The sequence below is a fragment of the Myxine glutinosa genome, chromosome 4 (genome assembly GCF_964187855.1).
Source record: "Myxine glutinosa chromosome 4, kmMyxGlut1.1, whole genome shotgun sequence".
NCBI classification, from domain to species: Eukaryota; Metazoa; Chordata; class Myxini; order Myxiniformes; family Myxinidae; genus Myxine; species Myxine glutinosa.
Window position 1 is genome coordinate 67,900,762 of NC_136264.1, and position 26,137 is coordinate 67,926,898.

Genomic DNA, 26,137 nt, shown 5'->3' on the forward strand with positions numbered 1-26,137 from the left:
TTTTGTTTTAAGAAAGCTGTTTTTGTTGAAAGCTTTTTTTGTTCTAAGAAAGCTTTTTTTGTTTAAAGAAAGCTTTTTTGGTTCTAAGAAAGCTTTTTTTGTTTTAAGAAAGGTTTTTTTTCAAAGAAAGCTTTTTTGTTTTAAGAAAGCTTTTTTTGTTGAAAGCTTTTTTTTGTTCGAGGAAGCTTTTTTTGTTTTTAGAAAGCTTTTTTGTTCGAAGAAAGCTTTTTGTTTTAAGAAAGCTTTTTTGTTTTAAGAAAGCTTTTTTTTGTTTCAAGAAAGCTTTTTTGTTCTAAGAAAGCTTTTTTGTTCTAAGAAAGCTGTTTTGTTCTAAGAAAGCTTTTTTGTTCTAAGAAAGCTTTTTTTGTTTTAAGAAAGCTGTTTTTGTTGAAAGCTTTTTTTGTTCTAAGAAAGCTTTTTGTTTAAAGAAAGCTTTTTTTGTTTTAAGAAAGGTTTTTTTTTCTAAGAAAGCTTTTTTGTTTTAAAACAAAGCAAACTTTTTTGTTTTTGTTTTTTTTGTTTCAAGACAGCTTTTTTGTTCTAAGAAAGCTGTTTTGTTCTAAGAAAGCTTTTTTTGTTTTAAGAAAGCTGTTTTTGTTTTAAGAAAGCTGTTTTTGTTCTAAGAAAGCTTTTTTGTTCTAAGAAAGCTTTTTTGTTCTAAGAAAGCTTTTTTTGTTTTAAGAAAGCTGTTTTTGTTTTAAGAAAGCTTTTTTGTTCTAAGAAAGCTTTTTTGTTCTAAGAAAGCTTTTTTGTTCTAAGAAAGCTTTTTTTGTTTTAAGAAAGGTTTTTTTTCTAAGAAAGCTTTTTTGTTTTAAGAAAGCTTTTTTTGTTGAAAGCTTTTTTTGTTCGAGGAAGCTTTTTTTGTTTTTAGAAAGCTGTTTTTGTTTCGGAAACATTTTCTGAGTAAGAAAATGATTTTTGGCAGTAAGAACCGTGACATTATATATGAGACCTTTTGCAGTTATCAAGGTAACAGTACTGGCAATGAATATTCCTAGTTGCTGTAAGTCCAGATGCATGCTGGTTGTTTTCTCTTTTTGTTCCAAACGTCCGTTTTGTCAAAGAAAACAGACAACAGGCATCATCAGTAAATAGTGTCCATCGGTGCTGACTTTTGGGAAGTGGTGCGGCCTGTGGGACGCTTGCCTGGCGATATCTCCTGCGCAAGGCGTTCGACCCCAGGCACTGCCAGGAAAACATCATGGCTGTTTGCTGTCACTAATGGGTGTTTGTGGTTCAACATAATAAAAAAGTCCTTCCTTAAAATATCCTTAGCAGCTTAAATATGTCGTGGGCAGTTCAAAGCAAATAATACAAACATGTTTGGCTAATACTGTAATAGTTAAGAACACTGTGCATGTCAACCCCTTATAAGAGTTACAACTTTGAGGCCTTCATTAAAACACGTTGAGATTTGATAAAGAAAGAAAATGAAAAACATGAAAGCGACCAATCACCTGCTTCAGTGCGTATTGATAAATCCAACCAGCAAATCAAAGATAACCTTTTGCTCGAAGTCTCGATTTGGGCAAGATCATCTAAATTTAATAACATCGTTTGGGTTTCCAATTTGGTGAAAGCAACGAGTGCTTCCCACCCGTGAGTTCTGGAAAAAATGAAACATTTGACACGTGAATCTCATGGGTAAACCATGAGATTTTCCATGTGCATTGAGACTTGGGTAAATCGTGAGAACTTACCTGTACGATGATGCTTGACATGTACTGTCAAACTTCATGGGTAAACCATGAGATTGGCATGTTATTACCCCTGCCGCCAAAGGTGAAAGGAGGGTATGTTTTCACCCTTGCCTGTCTGTTTGTCTGCCCGTTTGTGAACAAAATATCTCAAAAAGTTGTGGACGGATTCGTACGAAATTTGGCAGAGATGTAGCGTATGTGACAAGGACGAAATGATTCGATTTTGGTGAAGATCCGGATTCGGATCCGGCTACTAGAATTTTAAAAGTGATTCTTCACCATTGGGAGAAGGGGCCAAAAATGATACATAGCAGGATATCTCAAAAAATTGTGGACGGATTTGGACGAAACTTGGTGGACCGGTTGGGTGTCTGACAAGGACAAAGAGATTCGACTTCGGTGAAGATCCGGATCTGGATCCAGCTAGAATATTTTTTTAAGTGATTCTTCACCATTGAGTGATATGGCCAACCAGGTGGAGGTTTGCTCTATACTGAGTGCCGTTCTAGTTTATAATCGTGAACATTAGGGAGTTGGGAGAGAAGGGGGGGGGGGGGGGGGCAGGGTATTGCTGGGTATGCAGTTGAATATCTCAGTACCGCCATCTGCAGGCCGACTTTTACATGGAATCCTCATTACCAGCGCCACCCAAGGTGGATGAGGGTTATGTTTTTACCCCTGTCTGTTTGTCTGTTTGTCTGTTTGTGAACAAGATATCTCAAAAAGTTGTGAATGGATTCGGACGAAATTTGGTGGACAGGTTGCGTGTGACAAGGAAAAATTGATTCAATTTTGGTGAAGATCGAAATCCGGATCTGGATCAGAGAATTTTAAACGTGATTCTTCACCATTGGGAGATAGCAGGATCGGCTAAAACCGATACATAGCAGGATATCTCAAAAAGTTATGGATGGATTTGGACGAAACTTTGTGGACCGGTTGGGTATCTGACAAGAGCAAATCGCTTCAATTCCGGTACAGATCGGAATATGGATTTGGATAGGAGAATTATTTAATTTTTCAAGTGATTCTTCACCATTAAGAGATCGGGTGAAAAGCGATATACAACATGAAATTTACCCACGCCAGAGGAGAGGGTATTGCATTTGAGTCCGTTTGTTTGTCTGTCTGTCTGTTTGTCCGCACAAAATAAATATGATTTTCTCTGCAACCAACCGTTTGTCCGATTGACAGGAAATTATCACCATAGGTGCAACTCCTCCTGCAGAATTTTTTATGGTAATTATGACGCCATAGGTCACGTGGTTGGGTGCCATCTTGGAAAAACCAAAGAACTTTGCACCTTTATATCTCCGAAAGCGCTACATATAAATAATTGAGACATCGCTCATTGTAAAGAACTCTACATGGGGAATAACCTCTGTTAATGATGATGTCATAGGTCCCTCCATTATGACGTCATAATTGACGAGGTACAAAAATTCATCCGATCAAGAGGAAATTTCTTGAGCGTCATCAAGGGATAAATTGGTGGAGGGCAGAAAATGATGACGTCATCAGTCACGTGGTCCGGCCGCGATGTTTGTTTTAAGTTTTAACCCAAAAGCCTTAAAAACCAATAAATACACGTCCTAGCGAGGGTCTGCAATCTCTGAAATCTCTTTCTTGTTTAAAAAGTTGTGGACGAGTTGTGACTTAAACTTGGTGGATGAGTTGGGGATGCGACAAGAACAAGCCGATTCGACTTTGGTTCCGGTCCGAATCCTGGTCTGGCCTATCATCGGGATATAAAACGTAAACTGTTCTGCCTGGCGGAGGTATGCTCTCTACCGAGTGCCGTTCCAGATGACGTTGACTTCAAGTTCAAGCCACTAAGACACGTTGTCGTTAACGATGAAATATTTAAATGGGACTTTATAGACACGTGACCTCAAAAAAAACTTTACTGCGGTGTTATAAAATCATCTTTAATTTATCAACACTTATCAACATTTAAAATGATGTCATCTTACTATGAACACTTTAGATTTGAAATGTGTGGGGCAATTATCAATTAAACGGAAACAATGTTAAAAAAAATAATGATTAAATTAACGGGATCATTATTTTATTTTATCTTTCTGGTTACAACTAGTTCCATTAATCGATGTCATTACCAGTTTTCGTTTCATCAAATTGCAATGTTGTCCGATATCATTTGACGTTGACGAGCCTTTGGTTAATGATACTTTTGGCGGTGTAGTGGGTTGCGTTTTAGTAAGCTATGAAATGTAGAATTTTTGATTCTTTATCGTCCCGTTATTTGTATTGTTACTATCGGGTCGATATTGGTTATGGTCCATCAATGCATTCTAAAAAGTATTCTTAAGTTGTAACAACGAAATGAAGACAATGTTCACTCAACATTAGTTATCGCGAGAGTTGGCGAGGTTCTTCTTCCTTTTTCGGCCTCCACGGTAACGTTGGTTCTGCTTGGAATTTCGATGTCTTTTGATCAAATCCGTTTCCATCCTTCGCTCATCGGCTTTTATTGACGTATTGTGCGGCACATTCGGCATAATATTCTTGTTGTTTTCACTAGTGCAGCATATTGTCACGTGTTTTTATTTGAGATGATCGGATGTATTCAAGTATGACTGAGTTTGGCCTAGTGAGGTAGAATAGTATATTACCAGAAGTGGAGTAGAGAGGTTGTTTAGGAGTGAACTACGGATGAATATGTGATTAGTAGGTCGAGGCTGCAGAAAGTAATTAAAGCTCTAGAAGGTTAAACATTGTGTTTAAAAATTGATTAGCCTACAGCAATTCCAGGAGTTTGAATTATAAGATCGAAGAACTTGAAGCTGAGGTAGATTGGGAATGGTAGGACATGTGACAGAGTGAGACCTGGTTTAATGAGAAGAGTAGTTGCAGGTCATAATTTTGTTCAAGTACTGCTAAACTGGAGGTTTTTGAAAGTGCCAAGAAGACGATTTGTCTTCTACAGTGTTCAAGTATATAATTCAATTGAAATAAATTAAAGGAAAAAAAAAAAATTTTTTTTGGAAGTTCACCGCCAGTGTTGTAGAAACCGCCAGTGTCACCGTCTTATGCACCACCTCATTTAACACGTTAAATTAGTAACTTGTACCTGTTCTTTGTCCTTCATGACGTTTTTAAAAACTAAGTTTCCTGTTTGGAAGGACTTTCAATTTTGTTTGACTGCCAGGCAGACAAACCACCCAGCACGACCTGTGCAGATCTCACTCGTGTCTTTCTTAGACTTTGAATGCTCACCAGCACCCTGAACCAAATACAACTTCCTATCCAAATCGTCTTCAGTTGACCGTCAATCTGGCCTTGCTGTCGTGAAAGACTTGTGTCAAAACTCTGCGACCGACCCCACAAGGTGGGGATCACTTGGGTTGGTAATGAGGTTCTCCAGGAAAAAGAAATTTTTGTTGATGGTTGAGCCAAATGATGGTCTTATATAATATATGTGACTTCATGGTACACATGGCGGACATTCAATCTTGTAAATTAAATGTCCAGAATCCATCTTAACACAATGTTCCTCAAACCAGTCGTTTGATTCCTGTGATGAATGCCGCTCGTCTCGTGGAGCATGCTATCGAGAGGTGCTTGCAATATGTAATCCCACCTGGTAGGCCACAATCGCTCACTACTATCTCAATATATGTCATCTGATGTGGTGGGATGATCGCTTTGAACCTCTTTGGCGGAACATTTTGGAGACCATTGCGTCACCGCTGATTTGTCAAACCGTTTGTAAATTGCATTGAAGATTCTGGTTTTCTGTTGAGTCCCATCAAATGATGAGCTATCTGTCTATCTGAAACAAAATGAGGTTGCTTTGGTCACAGAACCACAATAGCTTTGCCAGGGGCGCCGCCAGGGATTTTGGGCCCCATGAAAAGATATCACAATGGGCCCCTATGAAGCACGCGCGCACATTTTTTCCCGACATTTTTGCCAGGAGGTTGAAACAATGCTTATATTTCTGCATACAGAATGGAATTCACTATTTGATGCAAGACTGATACCCACACAAGAAATGTGCTAAAGGCCATCTTTTACAGTCTAAATGTAATTTTAATGGTAAGAATTACAACATACATTAACCTCTTCAATTAAAATAAATTAATATTATCATCTATAGAATGATATATTCTGGTGCCTGGTGTTGGCTTAGCGGTTAGGGTGCCGGCTTGGGATCCTGGGTTCGAATCCTGGTCGATCGCTAAATTAACACCAGGGGGGTTGACTCAGCCTGTCATCCTTCCGAGGTCGGCAAATTGAGTACCAGCTTGCTGGGATGAATGATCCCGGTGTGTACCCAGATTTAGAATAGGTACACCGTATCCCTGCGCATGCATCGTAAGAGCGTGACCAAGGGTTGGTGCCAGGAAGGGCATCCGGCCATAAAAACATTGCCTCAAACAGGGAACCATGATTGTCATGGGGCCCGCAAGGCTAACCCCCGCTCTAGCGGGGAAAATGGCCTTAATACGATCATTCATTCATTCAATTCATATTCATCTATAGAATGATATAACAAACAAAATAATAAAATCAGCAGCAGAGTATAATTTATTTATCAGTTTTAGCTTACTGAAAGATCTCTCGCCACCAGCAACAGTCACAGGCAGTGTGCAAAATATACGTAAAGCAATGCACACTTCTCCAAAAATGCCTTGCAGCTGCATCTTACAAATTGTATTCAGGAGACCAAGAGGGGACAGGTTAGGGGGGAAAGTGGCAGCATATGCTGTGTTTAGGTGTCTTACTTCATTTTGAAACTCAGGTGTAAGATCTCTGGAATACTTAATGATCAGTGGTTGGCACACAGAAGGGACTTTATCCTCACTAATCTGCCCAACTTTCAGAACAGCAGAAAATTCTTCTACAATTATTGTTTGCAGTGGTGTGGAACCTAGTGTCCAAGTCACTTATGATGTTGTCCATAGCAGTAAAAAACACTGTTCCGAAACACCAAACTAATTCATGTAAATAGAGGGGGGGGGGGGGGGGATTGGGCAATACAGAGGCTCTCTGGATGTTTACTTTTTGCCAAAAACAAGAAAAGAAAAAGAACTGTTAGTTTTATTGGTCTATTATTCTATTAAAGATGATAGGTTAATAATTTAATATTGATAATTTTTACCTAATGTTCTAATAATTTTTAGGGCCCCTGTCAGTGCAGGGCCCTTGGAATCATCCGAACTTTTCCCCCCCTTGCAGTGCCCCTGGGCTTTGGTACGATTTTGATTAAAAAGTGGACCGTTTGTTCTTCCCAATGTTATAGTGATGGTCGTTTTTGTTTTGCAGGCTACGAAGCTGCCGACATGAAAACAATTCGTAGCAGCCAGACCGTGATTATCCCTAGTAATGGTGAGCTCATTCTTTGTTGCTGGTCCTTCTTCCTTTATAATGTCGTGTGTGTCTGTGTGTGTATATATATATTTACGCACTCCGAACTGCTGAACAGAATGGGTTGGGGGGGGGGGGGGGGGGTAAGGGGTAGGTGAGGAGGAACCTAATTCACTATGTGAATTTGTATTGTATTGTATTGTGCTGCTTGGTGGGAGTGAGGTCGTTGAGCATGATCAACTGGACCTCTGCATGACCTCAGCCCCTGTTGGTATCCCTTGGTGGCCTGGCCGTATCTGCCTGATTTGTCCATAATTCCTGAACATCCCGGACTCCGCTTATTCGCGGGAGCCCTGAGGGCAGTATAACCACATTCGTATGTGAAAATCTTTAAATTGCATTGCATCTACATCATGCATACGTATCGCAAGTCCATTAACTGTTCCACTCCTGCCATGTGTGGGGCTTCGATCAATGTGTTTGAGCACTTTACTCGGCATGTTCTGCTGTTAGTCAAATGTCCAAGGATAAATCTATCTGGGGAATCTTATCACCATTTCCTCTCACCTCTCCTCTCACTTTTCCTGTTCTTTTTGTGTATTTTTGATGCAATTACTTAATTTCTGGGCAGGTGGGATAAAATGACAAGAACTTTTGAAATACTTTGCAGTGGATGTCCGACTCCGTGGGCGTATCGTGACGGTGAAAGGGCCGCGTGGTGTACTGACGAGGAGGTTCAACCACTGCAACCTTGAAATGACTCTCATGAAAAAAAAGGTCAGTTGAACGGTGATTTCATTTTACTTTGTTTGCTCCCATGCAATTGATTATTGTGAATATATTTATATTTTTTCCTCTCCTGCTTTTCCTTTTTCTTGGTATTTCTTCTTACATGTTTACCATACCCCACTGGCATCATGCTCATGTAACATCAATTAAATAGATTTCTTTCAATTGCATTACTTGCTTCCAAAAGCAGGAGTCTATTATCGAGTTGCAGTAGGTACTCTTCAGCTCGTGTTTACTTCCTGCAAGATAAAGGTGCATGGATATAGTTCCCTTCCCCTGATTGCCATGGGGCTTGAGTTCCACCATCCATGTACATTGTGCATAGATATGTGTGTGTGTGTATATATATATATATATATATATATATATGCCACAATTTTCTACCTTGTATGTTGAGTCTTTGGACTTGATTGATCAATGAGTAAAGAACGAGTTTTTATGCCTTTGTGTACCATTATCCTTGTGGCTGTAGGTTGTCCTCCTTTTGTACTACCCTCATCCCATCCCGACCCACCATTGTAGTCTAGAACATGATTGGTTCAGGATCTTTTAGGGCGTTTCTGACAAATTCTCTTGTTTCAGGTGAATATATATATATATATATATATATATATATATATATATATATATATATATATATATATATATATATATATATATAAATAAATCATGTAATTTAACAGTCTCTATCAAACAACTCGTCTGCAGACAGACTGTAAATTATTTTTGTTTTCTCTGCTCTTTTTCTGTTCGCGAGCATGCAGGTGGTGGAAGTCAAATTTCATTTTAAGTTTTCGCCGTCTTATTTTATTTTATTTCTCCATCTTCCCACCTCATTTGCGTAGTTCTCATCGTTCCTAAGGATGACAATTGTGGTAGAAATGTTTTGATTGACTCAAATGTTCAGGTAACTGCAGAATTGTTGGTACGTGACGTTGGAATCTTGGCATCTTGGCTTGTGGATCTTTCGGAGGGTGATAATAATAATAATAATAATGCATTTATTTTATATAGCGCTTTTCAGGAAGCCCAAAGACGCTTTGACAGAGTGCAAAACATAATGCATAGCAAAACATAAAGACAATTGCAAAAAAAAAAGAAGAATCAATAGGGAAATATTCAAAGCACAAAGGAGGGAGAAGGAGAAGAGATAGTCAGGGGTTAGATGCTGTGGGTTAAATGTTGAATGCAGTGTTGAACAGGTGGGTCTTGAGTGATGTTTTGAATGTGGTGAGTGAGGAGGAGTCTCTGATGGTGTGAGGTAGCGAGTTCCAGAGGGTGGGAGCAGCGATGGAGAAGGCCCTGTCCCCCCAGGATCTAAATTTGGTCCGGATGGGGGGGGGTCAGGAGGTTGGTTCTACATGTGATGAATGGAAGAAAATGTTCAATGGCTAATACTACATAATCCATTTTGTACCGCGTTCCTCTTTGCTGGGATGAAACTTGTTATTTAACATAATATGATGCTTAACCTAACTGAACTGGGTGATTTTGAGCTTCCCTTGCCTGATCTCGGCCGTCGATGGTCCGATGAACTTGAAAATTTGCACATATGCAAAGATAATCATGTAATGTATCACAATATGTTAATTTGTCTAATTATTGCCTAATTATATTGTTCTATAGTTATTCAGTATGTCTTGGACAACATGCAAATTGCTAAAACACTCAGAAATTACAGGCCAATTAATTTACACCATTATTGTCCTCATGCATGTAGCCCTTATTCAATGTGTTTGCTGTACATGAACTTATGCAAAAACTGAATTTTTTTTTCGAGCTAATTGTCATGTGACACTTGAACGCTAAGTCCGATTTGGACTATAGTATCAAAATGTGTGCAATACCCTAGAGAAAAAGTCATGAGGAGAATTTGAAATCCAAAGCGTTTGCACAAAAATGTCAAGGGGTGCCTCCCAGGCCCCCTCTCCTTCCCCTGGTGCAGTTAGGGTTAAAACACTTGCAAAAGTGGTACTTTTTCATGTAGATATTTAAATGGTTGCATATTACGTTTGCTGAGATATGTTAATAAAGAATAAATATGGCATTGGACCATGCAGAATATGGTCGCACCAACCTTGTTAAGGATCGTGTGATTGTACTCTAATAAGAAAGTATGATCACATTAACAATTGCTTGGTTTGTTGTCAAATTTTGAAATGAGGAAATTCCAAATGTAGAATTGTCATAGTTTGCACTTTCTTTGCCACTCTTAGTTGCGTGTGGACAAGTGGTGGGGGACACGTAAGGAGCTTGCCACAGTGAGGACCATCTGCAGCCATGTCCAGAACATGATCAAGGGTGTCACCTTGGTAAGCCGATTATTGTGGGTCAATTTTTTTCCCCAACTCTGGCACCTCTCTTGAGTAAACTGAAACGGAGTGGCCACTGTTGAGCCAGTGATGTTTCTGTTTCAAAATTTTTTTTTTTCATTTTGGGTTATGAATGGAAAAACAAGCATTTATTACCTCTGCCACCCCTGTCTGTCTGTCTGTTTGTGAACAAGATATCTCAAAAAGTTGGCAGAAATTTGGTGGAGATGTAGCGTATGTGACAAGAACGAATTGCTTAGATTTTGGTGACGATCTGGATTCGGATCCAGCTACTTAAATTTTTAAAGTGATTCTTCATTTAAGAGCCTGGTGTTGGCTTCGCGGTTAGGGTGCCGGCTTGGGATCCTAGGGTCCTGGGTTGGAATCCCGGTCGATTGCTGAATTAACGCCAGGGGGGTTGACTCAGCCTGTCATCCTTCCGAGGTCGGCAAATTGAGTACCAGTTCACTGGTAATTCCCTGTGTGTCGCAAGAGGCGACTAACAGGGTTGGCGGCAGGAAGGGCATCCGGCCGTAAAACATTGCTTCAAAAAGGGGACCACGGTGCCTGAAAAAAGGCCAACGCCTGCTCTGCGAGGGAAAATGGCATCTGAAGGTGGTTCTTCACCATTGAGAATGGGGCCAAAAACGATACATAGCAGTATATCTCTAAACGTTGTGGACGGATTTGGACGAAACTTGGTGGACAGGTTGTGTGTGACAAGGACTAATCGATTCGATTTTGGTGAAGATCCAGATGCGGAATCAGCTCGTAGAAATTTTAAAGTGATTCTTCACCATTGAGTGATATGGCCAAAAACGAGGGGTAGATCAGGGTATAAAAGACTGGACCTATGGTTATGGTGATTCCTGTGATTGATTTTGTTTAAATGTGATTCTGTATTGTGATTTTTCTGGTCTACTCTGCGATACAAAACGTAAACTGTTCACCAGGCAGAGCTATGCTCTCTACTGAATTCCGTTATTGTTTTTGCACTTGCATAGAACAACTGGAAATAAATATCTGAGATTGCAGACCCTTGCCACAACTTGTTTTGTGTGGTGTAATTTTTGTGGTGTGCAGCAGATTAGTTGATTACGTAGGTTTATGTTTGTACAGCTGACAGACAGACCTTTTTGGTTTCAATGTATGGATTCACAATCAATCGTATGTATCTTATAGACGTACCGATATACGTGTTTTATTGATGCTGTGGACTTATTTTACTGACATAAGACCTATTTTATTGTATGTTCTTTATTCTTAATAAACGTACTTTTATAGACAAACTCTTATTGTAACAGTACATACTTTATAAATGTATTCCAATTGTGAAGTTCTTTAGATAAAAAGTGATGATTTTTTGTGACTTTGACCTTTGACCCTTTGACCTCAGACATTAAGCTTCGAGCTAGTGACAACCTCTACCAGGTGGTTAGATTTCGTGAAGATTGGAGTAAAATCACTTCCACCTTAGTTGTTTTTCTCCCACGTGTTGACTTCAGTCTGTTCAATATCATTCTTACCTCTTGGGCTTCAAGATGGCTGTTCCTACCACCTCATGTTGCCCCCCCTTTGTACTTCTGGTCTTTTATATACTGGTTACCCCTCCCCCAAGTCCACCACTTTCATTCCAAGTTATTGTGCTTTCTCTCCTCTACCTCCACCCTTGTTTTTGTTTTTTGTTCGGTCATCTCATCTCGATTTTCAAAGAGACGCACTTAGTAATGGGCCGATGAACTTGGGGGAAAAAAAAACAAAAAAAAAACTATATATCATATCATAGGTGCCTCCATTATGACGTCATAATTCGACGAGTACACAACTTCATCCGATCTTGATGAAATTTATTAAGCATAATCAAGGAATAAATTTGATTATACAAAAATAATGATGACTTCATCGGTCACGTGGTTCGGCCGCCATATTTGTTTAAACACTAAAGCCTTAAAAACCACTGAAAATACATCCTGGTGAGGGTTTGCAACCTCTGATTGTTCTTTCTTGTTTTATATGTTTTTGTGTTCTAGCTCTTCCACATGCCTTGACTTTGTGTCCAAAAAAAGCCAGAATAGCAAAACTGGTTTAGAGAATATGGGCAATGATGCCATCTGTGCCCATTGCAGAAGCAGAGTTGAGGTCAGATATTTGTTGACCTTCTTAATTGATTAGGTTTTTATCGAACACAATCTTCAGACACTGCCTTGTCATGAGCAGTCTCCTGTGTGTAGCCGTTTGCGGTGAGGGAGTGCATACAATAAAGACCGATTTATGTCAAGTTGCTGCCATCCTTGAGGCAGAAGATATTCTGGAGAGCTCTTTCAGCTTTAAGATAATCTTCTGGCTTTGTTGTTTCCTGTTTTTTTGGCTTTGTTTTTGTTTACCGACTTTGTTTTTGTTTACTGACTGTTTTTGTTTACTGACTTTGTTGTTTACTGGCTTTGCTGTTTACTGGCTTTGCCTGAGGATGAACATGCACTGGCTTTGCGATATGAACTAAGGTTGACTGCTGTTGTTTTCTCTCTTGAGAAATCAGGCTGATTGAAGCAACTATGTTGCCACAAGACAGTATACCTGTGGTGGGAGCATTAATAGGAAGGCTGCAACTTGTATGGGATAAACTAGTGCTATAGAGAAACTTAAAACCAGTGATTTTAGTAGTTTAAAAATTTAGCAGTTAAGCACTATAATCAGTTTAAATAACAAATGCTCAAAGTGAGAAATAAAAGGACGAAGAAACGTGGGAACGGAATTGAATAGAATGAGGAGGGAAAGATGAGGAGCAATGGCCTCAGGAAATGGAATAGACCAAGTTCTGATTCCAATTTATGCTAAGAAGCAAATCCAACAAGAAGAAATTGGATGTACAATATGTTTAATAACAAACGAGATTAGCACAGGCGGAGAAGGAGTAGAGGGCTTGGTTGAGGGAATAGTTCATGCAGTATTCTTGCCAAATATGTAACCCTGTGAATGTTTGGCATTGCAAAAATATTGACATTTTGGTTGAGGGGGGGGGGGGGGGTGTGGGGGTGGGGGGGAGGAAGATTGACATTGCAAAATGGATTCCGCAACTGATAAAGCTACATTATTTTTGCAGGGCTTCCGCTACAAGATGCGCTCCGTGTATGCCCACTTCCCCATCAATGTGGTTTCAAAAGATGATGGGCAGCTTGTGGAGATCAGGAACTTCCTTGGAGAAAAGTTCATTCGGCGTGTGCAGATGAGACCTGGTATGCTTTGTTTAATTTTACTTTGATAATATATCTCATACTATTTGGATGAAACAACGATCTTATAACTTAGAACTTTCTAATAAAGATTGCAAAAGTCATAAAGAAATTGATTCTGGGTTTTACCACCATTTCCCACCAGGCTGTCAGCTTTTTTTTTTTTTTTTTTTACTGCCAACTGAGTTTTGGGAATGCACGTGTGTTTTGTGGCTCCAATAATTTACGTCTTTTCGTTATCGTGCCAAGTGCAACAAGTTGCGACCACATTTAATAAGTGAGATATTGAAGTAATTGTTGTTTGTCTTAACACTTTGCCAATTTGGGAGGCTGTAAAAGGTGACATTTGATATTTTCACAATGTTTCCTTCAGGTGTTACCTGCGCTGTTTCAACTGCACTGAAGGATGAGCTGATTCTCGAAGGCAACGACATCGAGCTTGTCTCTAACTCTGGTGCGTTTGCTTCCTTTGATTCTCAGAGAAAAACAAGTTGCTGAAGAGAAAATATTTTGGGAGGAAAAGGTTGGATAGAAAGAGTGTAAGAGAGGGGGGGATTGGGAAGAAAATTCACGATGTATATTGGGGGCTGAGCATAAGAAAAAATCTTGATTGCGATATGACAATTAGCCTTCAATGTACCATTCATCAACACCTTTGTTTTATTAATTGTTTGCCATTTCGTGTGTTTTTTTTAAATTTATTTTTTGCTGCTTTTGATATTCCTATAGGAATTCGTATAGGAATTTCCTATAGGAATATCAAAAGCAGCAAAAACAAAACAAAAAAAAAACACGACATGGCAAACAATTAATAAAACAAAGGTGTTGATGAATGGTACATTGAAGGCTAATGCCTTCATAGATGTCCCTGCCCGCTCCCCCAACTCACCCATTTCTCCATTGGCTTACTTCCCACATATGCATGCTGTCTTTCGACCACCAGCTGCACTGATCCAGCAGTCCACAACTGTTAAGAAGAAGGACATCCGCAAGTTCCTTGATGGCATTTATGTGTCGGAAAAGGCCACCATAGAGCAAGCATCCTAGGTACTGGAAATCCCCACCATTACCTTTATATGTACTGTCCGTGTATACCTAGCGCTTTGCTGACGGATTTAATCGAAGCACGGTGTACGATACTTCGCAAACATATGCTGCATGTCTATCTGTGGGTCTTAATGAGGATGTAAAATGAAGTCGAGTACGTGAAAAAGGGATATTTTATAAACGCACTGCTGCTGCTATGTCTGTGTGTGAACAGGAAATCTCAAAACTTGTGGATGGAATCAGACAGAATTTGGTAGAGAAGTTGGGTGTGTGACAAAGACGGAATGATTAGATTTTGGTGAAGATCTGAATACTGGAATGTTTAAAGTGATTCTTTACCATTGAGAGATAGAGCCTAAAATGATCTATAGCACGATATCTCAAAAAGTTATGGATGGATTCGGACAAAACCTGGTGGACAGGTTGGCTGTGTGACGAGGACGAATTGATTCGATTTTGGTGAATATCCAGATATGATAATTTTTACGCCCTAGCCCATAGGGGAATGCTTCTGGGTTCTTGAGCTGTCTTGCTGTCTTGCTGTCTTGAGGGAATGCCCATAGGGGAATGCTGTCTTGAGCAGCGTTTGTCCATATGTCCCCACAAACGTAGAAAATCAGAGCTGAGGATCTGGTCACATGATGGGGATGCACGTGTTTAGTGACCATTACAGTTGCATATTTTACTAAAAGGAAATATAATAACCTTCTGTGGAACGTTTTTGGGTCCCAGCGGGTATTGTAAGGTAGGCAGGAGGTTTCAGAAATTCCTCAATACAATTATGATTATGGAATGCGATCGACACGGACCTTGCTCCCGAATCTGGAAGTGAACAGATGACGACGGTTCGCTGGTTTGATAATATCTCAATACAATCGCGATTTAACATTATATTTTATTATATTAATACTGTCGCATCGCCCTTGCAATTAAGATCGCTTGGGGACGGATAGTCGAACCAGCTTTAACTCCGAGGCGACTCCCAAAAATGGCGGTTATTTTTAGCGCATGCGGGAAGGAAGAGATGCGAGGCATTTAACTGAATGGAACACACCGGCTTATTCTGAAACCACGAACAAAAAGAAGGCATTTTCCTTCCGGACTCGACTTTATCTCATTGGATTCAGACATTTGTACATCGATGCTTGGAAGTTTTCTCAGCAATCTTCTTCTCCTTAATCACTTATCTGTTACGTCCTTCATTTGTTGGACATGCCCTATCTCGACCCTGGTACGATAATGTGTGTCATTGAGGCATTTGCCTCTCCGACGCGCATGGCCTCTCCCTGTCTATCTCCCTGTCCTCATGCCTCTCCATGGCCTCTTTCCTCTCACCACTCGCAGCTTGCTAGACTCGGTTTTCTATTACATCACTCCTTACACCTACCCACTTCCCTTCTTCAATCCCCAGCCCATCCAGGTCATAGTTGTTCTTCCAGGCACCTACACCTGGTTACCCTTCCTTACTTGAAGTTGGATGCTCACCAACATGCCATGGTGCACTGTCGGCCACAACTCTTGTTTCAAATTTTAATCACATTTTGAGTATTGTATGTTTGTGAAGTTTGAAAAAAAGGCTTTGGGTGTTTATCCCCTTTGCCCTGGTTATTGCACCTCTACCTTCCCCCTAACTGGTGTCGGGTCTACCAAAATCACAAGTTATTGAACAATTTGTCTGCTCAGTGTTCACTCTCTGACATGATGGTGCAGTCAGAGTAGTTCACTATGAGCTCTCTTGTCTGGGTTTGATTCTTGGCCCTGCTATAAACTGTCACATTGGTGCTTCACAGGCAGGGTGTTGCATCACACAGATAGACGTTTAACGGGCGTCCCATCTACTAGTATTAGTTGCTGTGGGACGTTAAAGATCCCACGGTGTCTTTTGCAAGGGGTGGGTGAGTTATCGGCAGCACCCTGAACAAATGACAAATTCCTCCTCCAACCTCCGCAGTCGATCGTTATGCTTGGCCAGCCGGTTCGTGAAAGACAGACATTCATCCAAACATTGGTAAACACAGGAGGTTGGGAATAAGTGGGGCTGTTTTAAGTAGGTTTAGAGGTAAAGATCCCAGTCTTTCGTGAAGAGTTGGACCAATTATCTTTGACACCCTCAACAAATTGTTTTCAGTTGAATGACAGTCTTGCCAGTTTGTGAAAGATTTGGGTCCCTCATGTTCTCTAGCCGACCCCACAAGAAGGGGGGAGTACCATCATCGGGGCAGTTAAAATAGTAGTTGCTGTTGTTCATTGTCTTCTAACGATAAATGGTGACGTGGCTTGCTTATCTGGGTTGCATTGTTGTTGCTTCATACGTGGTGTTTACAGTGCCAAACCTGATATATCACTCACGCCATGGTGCACTGCAGACCACACAAAATGCTTTGAATTCTTGCAAATATGCATTCCCCCCACACCCTCTTCATGCATATCACGCTGTTCTTCGACAGAGTAGTTTATTTCTAAACGATTGTTTCGTTTGCATCACAAGGCTGCTTCAAATGGGAACGATACGGGCACATTAGCCTGCGACAAACTCAAACCCCTCCTTTGAATGGCGGAAGTGCACCAGAATTGGTGCACCAGAGCACCAAACGTTGCAACTGCAATGGCTGTCATTCATTACGTCATTTACCATTCGGCCAATATTGCTATCTGATTGATATAAATACATTGTGTTGTTGGAGAGTTTTTAGCAAATGCCGTTTTGCCGAGTGGCTTTTGTGTGACATGGATTTGTTTCCCTCTGTGTAGCTGCCATCATCCAACGAGCACCACTGTGCGTCATAAAGACCTGTGCAACTTTCTGGACGGGTCTACTTTGGCGCATCCAGCACAAGACGAGACCAATCGATGTCATTTTCAGTGCTTTGGCAATAAAAACACAAACAATTGGATTCTCATTGTTTTGATTTACTCTTTCTTCCTCTAATGGAATGATGAAATGCACGATGCAATTTTTACTTCAAATTACCATTTTTAGCTCAACTGGAGTTTAGTCCGCTGTGCTTATGAGATGAAGCGGTGTCCTCATTGAGGGGGATTTCGGGAGGGGGGGGGGAATTTAACCCCCTCCCAACCCCCCCCCCCCTCCCCTCACCAATAAGTATGTGCTCCCTTCTCTGAAACTAGATGCATTTTGATGAAGCTTGGCAACAAGCTTCATATCTGATGCTTAATGAAGGGTATTATCCACATCACAATGTACGCTCATTGAGGTACGCTACACACACACACACACACACACACACACACACACACACACACACACACACACACACACACACACACACACACACACACACACACACACACACGAAGTTGGATAGTTTGAGACCGGGAAGGGCCTTGTTCTTCCTTCTGAACCCCGCATGTGGAGATAACAACCAACAACACTATTGTTTGATGGTGTCATGTGACTGTGACACCAACGCACCATCCACCCTCCCCCCCCCTCGTCACCTAAAATATTACGTATTTTGTGTGTGGATTTTCATGCATTGCGGCCCTTTGGATATTGCGTTTTCGACTGAGTTTGATGAAAAATTTTTTTTTTTTTCTTGTATACAGAGTCGAGGCTCGTGAAAGAGCTAACATTTATCAAACAAACAAATCAAACAAACAAGTAAACAAAGTGTATTAAAGTGGGAGCGGTCGACAAGATGGGGAGGAAGCACACAAACACAACATTTGAGGGCAGGGACATCGGGAGATGTGTGGGAGGCAGGATGGGGGGAGGCCTGGGGGGAGGCAGGATGAATGAATGATGAAATGAATCTTTTTGTCATTTTTTGCCTTCGTGGGTGTGGGGAAGTGTTTTTGGCCCACAGGAACAAGAGATCTGGCAACACTGGGTATTAATCTGGGATAGTGGGCTAGTTTCTAATAAATAAAACCGATTCCTCTCATGTTTCACGTTTACATTCTGTTTATGCTCAATGATTGGAAATGATCAATCCTTTTTAACTGCAAATACCAACAGATTAAGCATTGTACACCGCTCCTTTTCTATGCCATCTCCAGGTGCCGAATGATGCGCGCTGAAATGGAGTACTCTGTTTTCACTCTGGTTGTTGCTTGCAAAATCGAATATTTTTCAAGTATATTGATTGGTCTTGTGCGTTATTCTGTCTCAGGTCTGTTTGTATGTCAGTCGCCTACAGGTCACAATTTTAAACTGATCTTCACGAAACCTCACCAAATGGTAGAGGCCTCCACGATTGAGAACCCTTTTGATTTTGAGGTCGAAGGTCAAAGATCATCTGGAGGTCAAATTTCTAAAATCGCCATTTTAAATCCGATTGACTTGAAAATTGAACAGCATTTGTATTTTGAGTCAATAGATTGGGAAACTAACTATTTTTGAGGTCAAATATCAAATCGTTGTCAGACTTCCAAAATCATGAATTTTCATCTGAAAAAGCATCAATTTTCATCCAATTGACCTGACAATTTAACAGCATTTATATCGTGCCTCACTGAATTGGGAAACCAACTATTTTTGAGGTCAAAAAGTCAAAGGTCAACTCTAGGTCAAACTTCTAAAATCATCAATTTTCATCTGAAAAATGGTCACTTTTCATCCTATTGACCTGAGCTTTGATCAAGATCGTAAATTTTGATCTTTATGAAATGGACAATTTGCTGAATCAATTTCAACATTTTTTTTGGGGGGGGGGGGGGAGGGGGAGGGGTGGCTTTTGCAAGTATCATGCTCTGCATGACGCCTTCTTGTTTGTTTGGGCAATATCTCGGCCATCCTTTGGGCTGGGAAGCTGAAATTTGGGCAATTTAGTGAGGAAGTATTTTGTCAAAAAGATTTTTTTTTTTTTTTTTGATGAATCAATTAATTACTTTATTATTATCGATTTATTAAGTACTTATTTATTTCCTTTCTCTGGGCATTATCTCAGGCACCTTTTGAGCTTGGAGGCTGATATTTGGACATGACAATGACCAAGTGATTTGCCTGTAAAGGCTAATTTTGATTTATTGATTAATCAAGTAATCAATTAATGATTTATTGATTAGTCAATTAATCGATTAATTCTTTAATTTTTGATTGATTAATTATTTTTCAAAATGTTACACGTTCGGATGAAACACTGGTGGTTTCGGCATGCTATTCGCCAATTGATTAAGAAATTAATTATTTTACGATTATTATATATTTATTTTTTATTTCACATCAATCAATTATTGTACACCTCTCCCAAAACCGACTGTATGCGCCGCATGACAGTATTGCCTGGCGCCGGAGGATGTTATTTATTCATTTGGCATGGGGGCGGTGTACTTTGAATGTATCTGTACTTGTTGGTATTCATTTGAGGCTGGCATAGAGGTACACACATTGACCTCTAAGCTGTGTAGCCTGGGTTCGAATCCCGACCCAGCTATAAACTTGTCCTGGTGTTTCACATGTAGGATGATTCATCAACGTGTGACGTCCCTCGGATGGACGTTAAACGAGAGTGACGGTTGCCAACATGGGTTGGTGGACGTTCAAGATCCCAGTGTCCGTGTAGAGTAGGCGAGCTCTCACCAGCGTCCTTCTCAAATTACAAATTCCTGTCGAACGTGAGGCGTTGGCCAGCCGGTTCGTGAAAGACTTGGGCCAAGTTTCCCCAGCCCAGGCCAAACAATAACGTGGGAATCCAAAAAATTATGGCCGTTAAAAAAGATCAATTAGTATTCGTTTGCTTATCAGCACAGAAGAGGAAACTGACGTAGGTGGTGGCCTTTTACCTTCGCAAATCGCAAGGCTTCGGCGGTTTGGAACTTTCCACTCCGACTGACGTCGACTTGAAGCAATAACTGAGCCTGACGTACCCATCGATTTCGATATGATGTTCGAAAAACGTTTCTCATTTATGGAAAAGATTTCAAACATTATTTACCATGTTTTCCCTACTCTCCCTGATCATACAGAAAGGAGAATGGGAAAGAAAATGAGTAAACGACAAAATGGCCCCTGAAAACAAAATGTCGTCCAACCACGTGCTGTTAGTGTTGCTCCGCGCCGCACTGCTGAAGGATGACGTAGCCGCGCCAGTTTGACTTTCATCAACGAATGAATGCACCAACAAATCAGCGAATTATTCATTCGTCTCCAAAGCGACAGCCGTGGGTATGCAAACTTGAATGGTTACGCGAACATTTGATCGGATCTTTCAAGACGGGGCGCAGTTAATCGTGCGCACTACATTTCTCCGCGGAGGGAGGCGTGGTAAAATATAATCGTGCAGCGGTTGTTTCGAGGTGGAAGAGGAAGAGTTCACCGAGAATGGCGAACACGGTCGCTGAGAGTGGAAGCAGCATTGCGAGCAGTCAAGATGCCACAGGTTTGTTCACTTCGTGGTTTTAATATGGCAGTTTATCTCTTTTTGTAATGTTTGAGATTTTGGTCTTTTTAAATTTTGCGTTTCATTGTTTTTGTTGTTTTGGAACGTGTAATGGGTCGGTCTTTCGTGCTTCCTTCGGCTTTTTCGATAATTAAATATTTCCTCATGTTGCTCCTTTTGAGGTCATTTTTTATTTGTTTGTTTCGCTTTGTTTATGGTCGTACGTGACATTGAGTGTTATAGTTATACCTGATAGTGATACGTACCCAGGTACTCGTACGTTGTTATCGCCATCGGTTTACTTTGAGTTTGACTCTGCCTTTTGTGTGAGATTGTCCGATGACGACCCGAGCAGAGACCGACGATCTTGGGAATTGCTCGTTACCTCCGCCACCAAAGGTGGATGGAGGTTATGTTTTCACCCCTGGCTGTTTGTGAACAAGATATCTCAAAAAGTTGTGAATTGATTCGGACGAAATTTGGTGGACAGGTTGCGTGTGACGAGGACAAATCGATTCGATTTTGGTGAAGATCTGAATATGGATTCGGATATGAGAATTATTTAATTTTTTAAGTGATTCTTCACCATTGCATTTGGAGATGGGGCCAAAAACGATACATAGCATTAGCAGGATATCTCAAAAGGTTGTGGACGGATTTGGACGAAACTTGTTGGACCGGTTGGGTGTCTGACAAGGAAGAATCGATTCGATTTTGGTGAAGATCTCAATATGGAATCGGATATGATAATTATTTAAATTTTAAGTGATTCTTCACCATTGCATTGTATTGACTAATTGAGAGATATGGCCAAAAACTATACATAGCAGGATATCTCAAAAAGTTGTGGACGGATTTGGACGAAACTTTGTGGACAGGTACGGTGTCTGACAAGGACAAATAGATTCGATTTCGGTGAAGATCTGAATATGGATTCGGATATGAGAATTATTTAATTTTTTAAGTGATTCTTCACCATTGCATTTGGAGATGGGGCCAAAAACGATACATAGCATTAGCAGGATATCTCAAAAAGTTGTGGACGGATTTGGACGAAACTTGTTGGACCGGTTGGGTGTCTGACATGGAAGAATCGATTCGATTTTGGTGGATCAATATGGAATCGGATATGAGAATTATTTAAATTTTTAAGTGATTCTTCACCATTGCATTGACTAATTGAGAGATATGGCCAAAAACGATACATAGCAGGATATCTCAAAAAGTTGTGGACGGATTTGGACAAAACTTGGTGGACCGATTGGGTGTCTGACAAGGACAAATAGACTAGATTTTGGTGAAGATCTGAATATGGATTCGGATATGAGAATTATTTAATTTTATAAGTGATTCTTCACCATTGTGATAGGGCGAAAAACGACACGTAGCAGGATGTCTCAAAAAGTGATGGATTTGGACGAAACTCGTTGGACAGGTTGTGTGTTTGATATGGAAGAATCGATTTGATTTTGGTGAAGATCTGAATATGGATTCGGATGAGAATTATTTAATTTTTTAAGTGATTCTATTCTTCACCATTGAGTGATTTGGCCAAACAGGTCAATGCTCCTTACTGAAGGCCGTTCTAGTTAACTGGTGTAATGGAAGCTCGTGTTGTTCACTGGATCCATTTGTTCACTCGGAACATTGTTTGGATGAAGGATTGACGAGAGAGACTCGAGGTTGTTTGTTTCACATGAGATGAGGATTTCACATCTTTGATTTTGTCTGTCTTGTCTGTCATTTTGTCTCTGACTCGTCTTCCTGTCTCTCGTCTATGTCTGTTTGTCTCTCGTCTATGTCTGTTTGTCTCTCGTCTATGTCTGTTTGTCTCTCGTCTATGTCTGTTTGTCTCTCGTCTATGTCTGTTTGTCTCTCGTCTGTCTGTTTGTCTCTCTATGTCTGTTTGTCTCTCGTCTATGTCTGTTTGTCTCTCGTCTATGTCTGTTTGTCTCTCGTCTATGTCTGTTTGTCTCTCGTCTGTCTGTGTTTTTCTCTGTTTGTCTCTGTCTGTTTGTCTGTCTGTCTGTCCTGTGTCTGTCTGTCTGTCTCTCGACTCGTCTCTGTTTGTCTCTCTTCTCTGTCTATTTGTCTCTCTTCTCTGTCTCTCTTCTCTGTCTCTCTTCTCTGTCTCTCGTCTGTTTTTCGACTCATCTCTGTCTCTCGTCTCTGTTTCTCGACTCTGTCTCTCGACTCATCTCTGTCTGTCTCTCATCTGTTTGTCTCTCGTCTCTGTCAGTGTCACCGTCAGTTTGTCTCTCGACTCGTCTCTGTTTGTCTCTCGACTTGTCTCTGTTTGTCTCTCGACTCGTCTCTGTATGTTTGTCTCTCGACTCGTCTCTGTATGTTTGTCTCTCGACTCGTCTCTGTATGTTTGTCTCTCGACTCGTCTCTGTATGTTTGTCTCTCGACTCGTCTCTGTATGTTTGTCTCTCGACTCGTCTCTGTATGTTTGTCTCTCGACTCGTCTCTGTATGTTTGTCTCTCGACTCGTCTCTGTATGTTTGTCTCTCGACTCGTCTCTGTATGTTTGTGTCTCGACTCTATGTTTGTCTCTCGACTCGTCTCTGTATGTTTGTCTCTCGACTCCTCTCTGTCTGGGTGTGTAACAAAGACAAATCGATTAGACTTTGGTGAAGATTCGAATACGGATCCGGATACGATAACTTTTAAAGTGATTTTTGCGACTAAAGTCAATTTATCGGAGTATTTCCCTTTACTACTACTCGTACTTTTTCTTCTTCTTCCTCTTCTTCTTCTTCTTCTTCTTCTTCTTCTTCTTCTTCTTCCTATATAAAGGGCACAGATCAAATGTCCAAGGAGTATTATCGCACCGAGTTTGTTTTTACTGATTTGTTTTGTTTATAATTATATCTTATCTATCCCTGAAGCCTGGTGTTGGGCTAGCGGCTAGGGTGCCAGCTTAGGATCCTAGGATCCTGGGTTCGAATCCGGGTCGATCGCTGAATTTAACGCCAGGGGGGTTGACTCAGCCTGTCATCCTTCCGAGGTCGGCAAATTGAGTACCAGTTCACTGGTAATTCCCTGCTTGTCGTAAAAGGCGACAAAAAGGGTGGCGACAGGAAGGGCATCAGGCCGTAAAACATTGCTTCAAAAAGGGGACCAACAAAAACAACAACAACCACGGTGCCCGAAAAGGCCAACCCCCGCTTTGCGGGGAAAAATGGCCTCTAAAGGTGGTCTGTAGAATATTTTATTGGTAATTATGACGTCATGGGCCACGTGGTTCGGCCGCCATATTGTTTTTCGTGAAAACATGAAAACTCCTTTTTCTCTGCAACGGCTGAACAGATCGAGGCCAAACTTTGCAGGCAGAATCGCATACCCATGACGAACAAAAAAGTCAGTGAGCATGACGTCATGCGTCACATGGTTTCAGAGTTATGACGTTTTTAAGCATGAACCTTTAAAACCGAGCTCCTCCCTCATTTTTGATCCAATCGAGGGGAAACTTCACAGATCTGTTCAGCATGTCAGTCTACTAAAATGTTCTTTTGGAGTTTGCGATAGGTCACGTGGTTTGGCAGATATCGTTAATTAAACAAAAATATAAAAAAAATGGATATCTTGAATCGCTAGTACCTCAGACCGTGAGTTGGTAATTATATAATTCACACAGTGCAATACATGCAGGCTGCTCCACGGAGCGACCTTGCGGGCTTATCAACGAGGCGAGGCATGACACACATGTGTCTCAGCATACCTCAGATCAAGTTTGAAAACCAGCATCAACCGTGCATAAATTTGCATATTCGATCATTTTTGACAAAGTTATGGCACTTTGAACTTTGGTCGGGGACATGTATTGCAGCGCAATACTCAGAATGCTTGTTATTTGCCAACATGGGTTGGCAAATGTGAATGAGCACATTGAGCACATCCCAAATGTGAATGGGCACATTGAGAATGAGCACATCCCAATATTTATATCTGTCGGTTAAATCGAGGTCAAACTCTGTCAACCGAATGTTGATCGTGCGAACTACAGTGGGGGTCAAGTGAGGGTGATGTTTCGGGGCATGAGCCCTTCAACGCTTTTTCATATTCCTCTGAAGTCTTTAAATTTAATCCCTGCAAATGTCCAAGGTTCTTCCATAATCTTCTTGTTGCCATTCAGCCTCATGTGGTCGTTGGTGCCCAAGGGGAGGGCGTGGCGATTCGGGTTGAAATCCTTGCCTCGAGTGTTAATGCGCGTAGATCTACTCTGATATCGATCGCTCATTCACATCGAGTGTTAATGTGCGTAGATCTACTCTGATATAGATCGCTCATTCACATCGAGTGTTAATGTGCGTAGATCTACTCTGATATCGATCGCTCATTCACATCGAGTGTTAATGCGCGTAGATCTACTCTGATATCGATCGCTCATTCACATCGAGTGTTAGTGTGTAGATCTACTCTGATATAGATCGCTCATTCACATCGAGTGTTAATGTGTGTAGATCTACTCTGATGTAGATCGCTCATTCACATCGAGTGTTAATGTGTGTAGATCTACTCTGATATAGATTGCTCATTCACATCGAGTGTTGATGTGTGTAGATCTACTCTGGTATAGATCGCTCATTCACATCGAGTGTTAATGTGTCTAGATCTACTCTGATATAGATCGCCCATTCACATCGAGTGTTAATGTGTGTAGATCTACTCTGATATAGATCGCTCATTCACATCGAGTGTTAATGTGTGTAGATCTACTCTGGTATAGATCGCTCATTCACATCGAGTGTTAATGTGTGTAGATCTACTCTGATGTAGATCCTTCATTCACATCGAGTGTGACTGTGTATAGATCTACTCTGATGTAGATCCTTCATTCACATCGAGTGTGACTGTGTATAGATCTACTCTGATATAGATCGCTCATTCACATCGAGTGTTAATGTGCGTAGATCTACTCGGATATAGATCGTTCATTCACCTCGAGTGTTGTGTGTAGATCAACACACATAGATCGTTCATGCAACTCGAGTGTTAATGCGTGTATATCTACTCTGATGTAGATCGTTCATTCACCTCGAGTGTTAATGCCTGTAGTTCAACTCTGATCGTGATGTACATCGTTCATTCAACTCTATGCTTGTGTACCTTTGCAAGGCTCTGCATTGTTAAATGCTCAGTCTTGTCCTTTGTTTGTGGTGAAGTTGATAAGATGTTAATCATGTTCCTTCTCTGCTACTTTGGTGTTGATACGCTATGACCAATGAAAAGTAAGTGTTTTTTTAATGATCTCCCAAATACTATGGAGGTTTATTTGCATGATATATTTCATCCACCACTGTATATTGCATGAACGAACGAGCTTAACAGGCTCTTCTTGCCTTAGGTCTGTCTTGATGTTTTATTTATTTTATTACTTGCAA

At 40.7% G+C, this 26,137-nt stretch overlaps 2 protein-coding genes and 1 long non-coding RNA gene across 19 annotated transcripts in view; 2 read left to right on the top strand and 1 right to left on the bottom strand.

Annotated features, from left to right (window-relative positions):
• The first annotated feature begins 3,210 nt into the window (after positions 1-3,210).
• RPL9 (ribosomal protein L9) lies at positions 3,211-17,303 on the top strand. Of its 5 annotated transcripts, XM_078775831.1 has the most exons (9): positions 4,108-4,196; positions 4,923-5,049; positions 6,990-7,052; positions 7,702-7,808; positions 10,037-10,132; positions 13,233-13,365; positions 13,736-13,816; positions 14,306-14,409; positions 17,161-17,303. In XM_078775831.1, exons 3-8 carry the CDS (start codon positions 7,007-7,009, stop codon positions 14,407-14,409), a joined length of 567 nt encoding a protein of 188 aa, XP_078631957.1. In that variant the 5' UTR covers positions 4,108-4,196; positions 4,923-5,049; positions 6,990-7,006; the 3' UTR covers positions 17,161-17,303. The 5 variants fall into 5 exon arrangements, with proteins under 5 accessions (XP_078631959.1, XP_078631958.1, XP_078631955.1 ...); XM_078775833.1 differs by lacking the exons at positions 4,108-4,196; positions 4,923-5,049 and adding an exon at positions 3,211-3,478; XM_078775832.1 differs by lacking the exons at positions 4,108-4,196; positions 4,923-5,049 and adding an exon at positions 3,373-3,428.
• Positions 13,743-14,330, bottom strand: LOC137424731 (uncharacterized). Its single transcript, XR_010983975.2, has 2 exons — positions 14,252-14,330; positions 13,743-13,856 (listed from the first exon to the last, which is right to left on the bottom strand). It is a non-coding gene; the product is annotated as an uncharacterized LOC137424731 (long non-coding RNA).
• A 3,296-nt stretch (positions 17,304-20,599) lies between the features above and the next one.
• Positions 20,600-26,137, top strand: part of OGT (O-linked N-acetylglucosamine (GlcNAc) transferase) — a 97,412-nt gene continuing 91,874 nt past the window's right edge. For 8 of the 13 annotated variants that reach the window (XM_078775853.1, XM_078775854.1, XM_078775858.1 and 5 more), the window contains exon 1: positions 20,600-20,750. In XM_078775853.1, the coding sequence (XP_078631979.1) occupies positions 20,693-20,750 (58 nt within the window). In that variant the 5' untranslated portion in view covers positions 20,600-20,692. The remainder of the gene's footprint in view (positions 20,751-26,137) is intronic. The other 5 variants (XM_078775859.1, XM_078775861.1, XM_078775862.1 and 2 more) reach the window with 1 other exon arrangement.

What these genes read in the sequence shown, in the direction of transcription:
- RPL9 (XM_078775833.1), top strand. Translation starts at nt 7,007, where the DNA reads ATGAAAACAATTCGTAGCAGCCAGACCGTGATTATCCCTAGTAATG. An exon ending in TGATCAAGGGTGTCACCTTG is followed by an intron (nt 10,133 to 13,232) that starts GTAAGCCGATTA and finishes TTATTTTTGCAG; the next exon opens with GGCTTCCGCTACAAGATGCG. An exon ending in GCGTGTGCAGATGAGACCTG is followed by an intron (nt 13,366 to 13,735) that starts GTATGCTTTGTT and finishes TGTTTCCTTCAG; the next exon opens with GTGTTACCTGCGCTGTTTCA.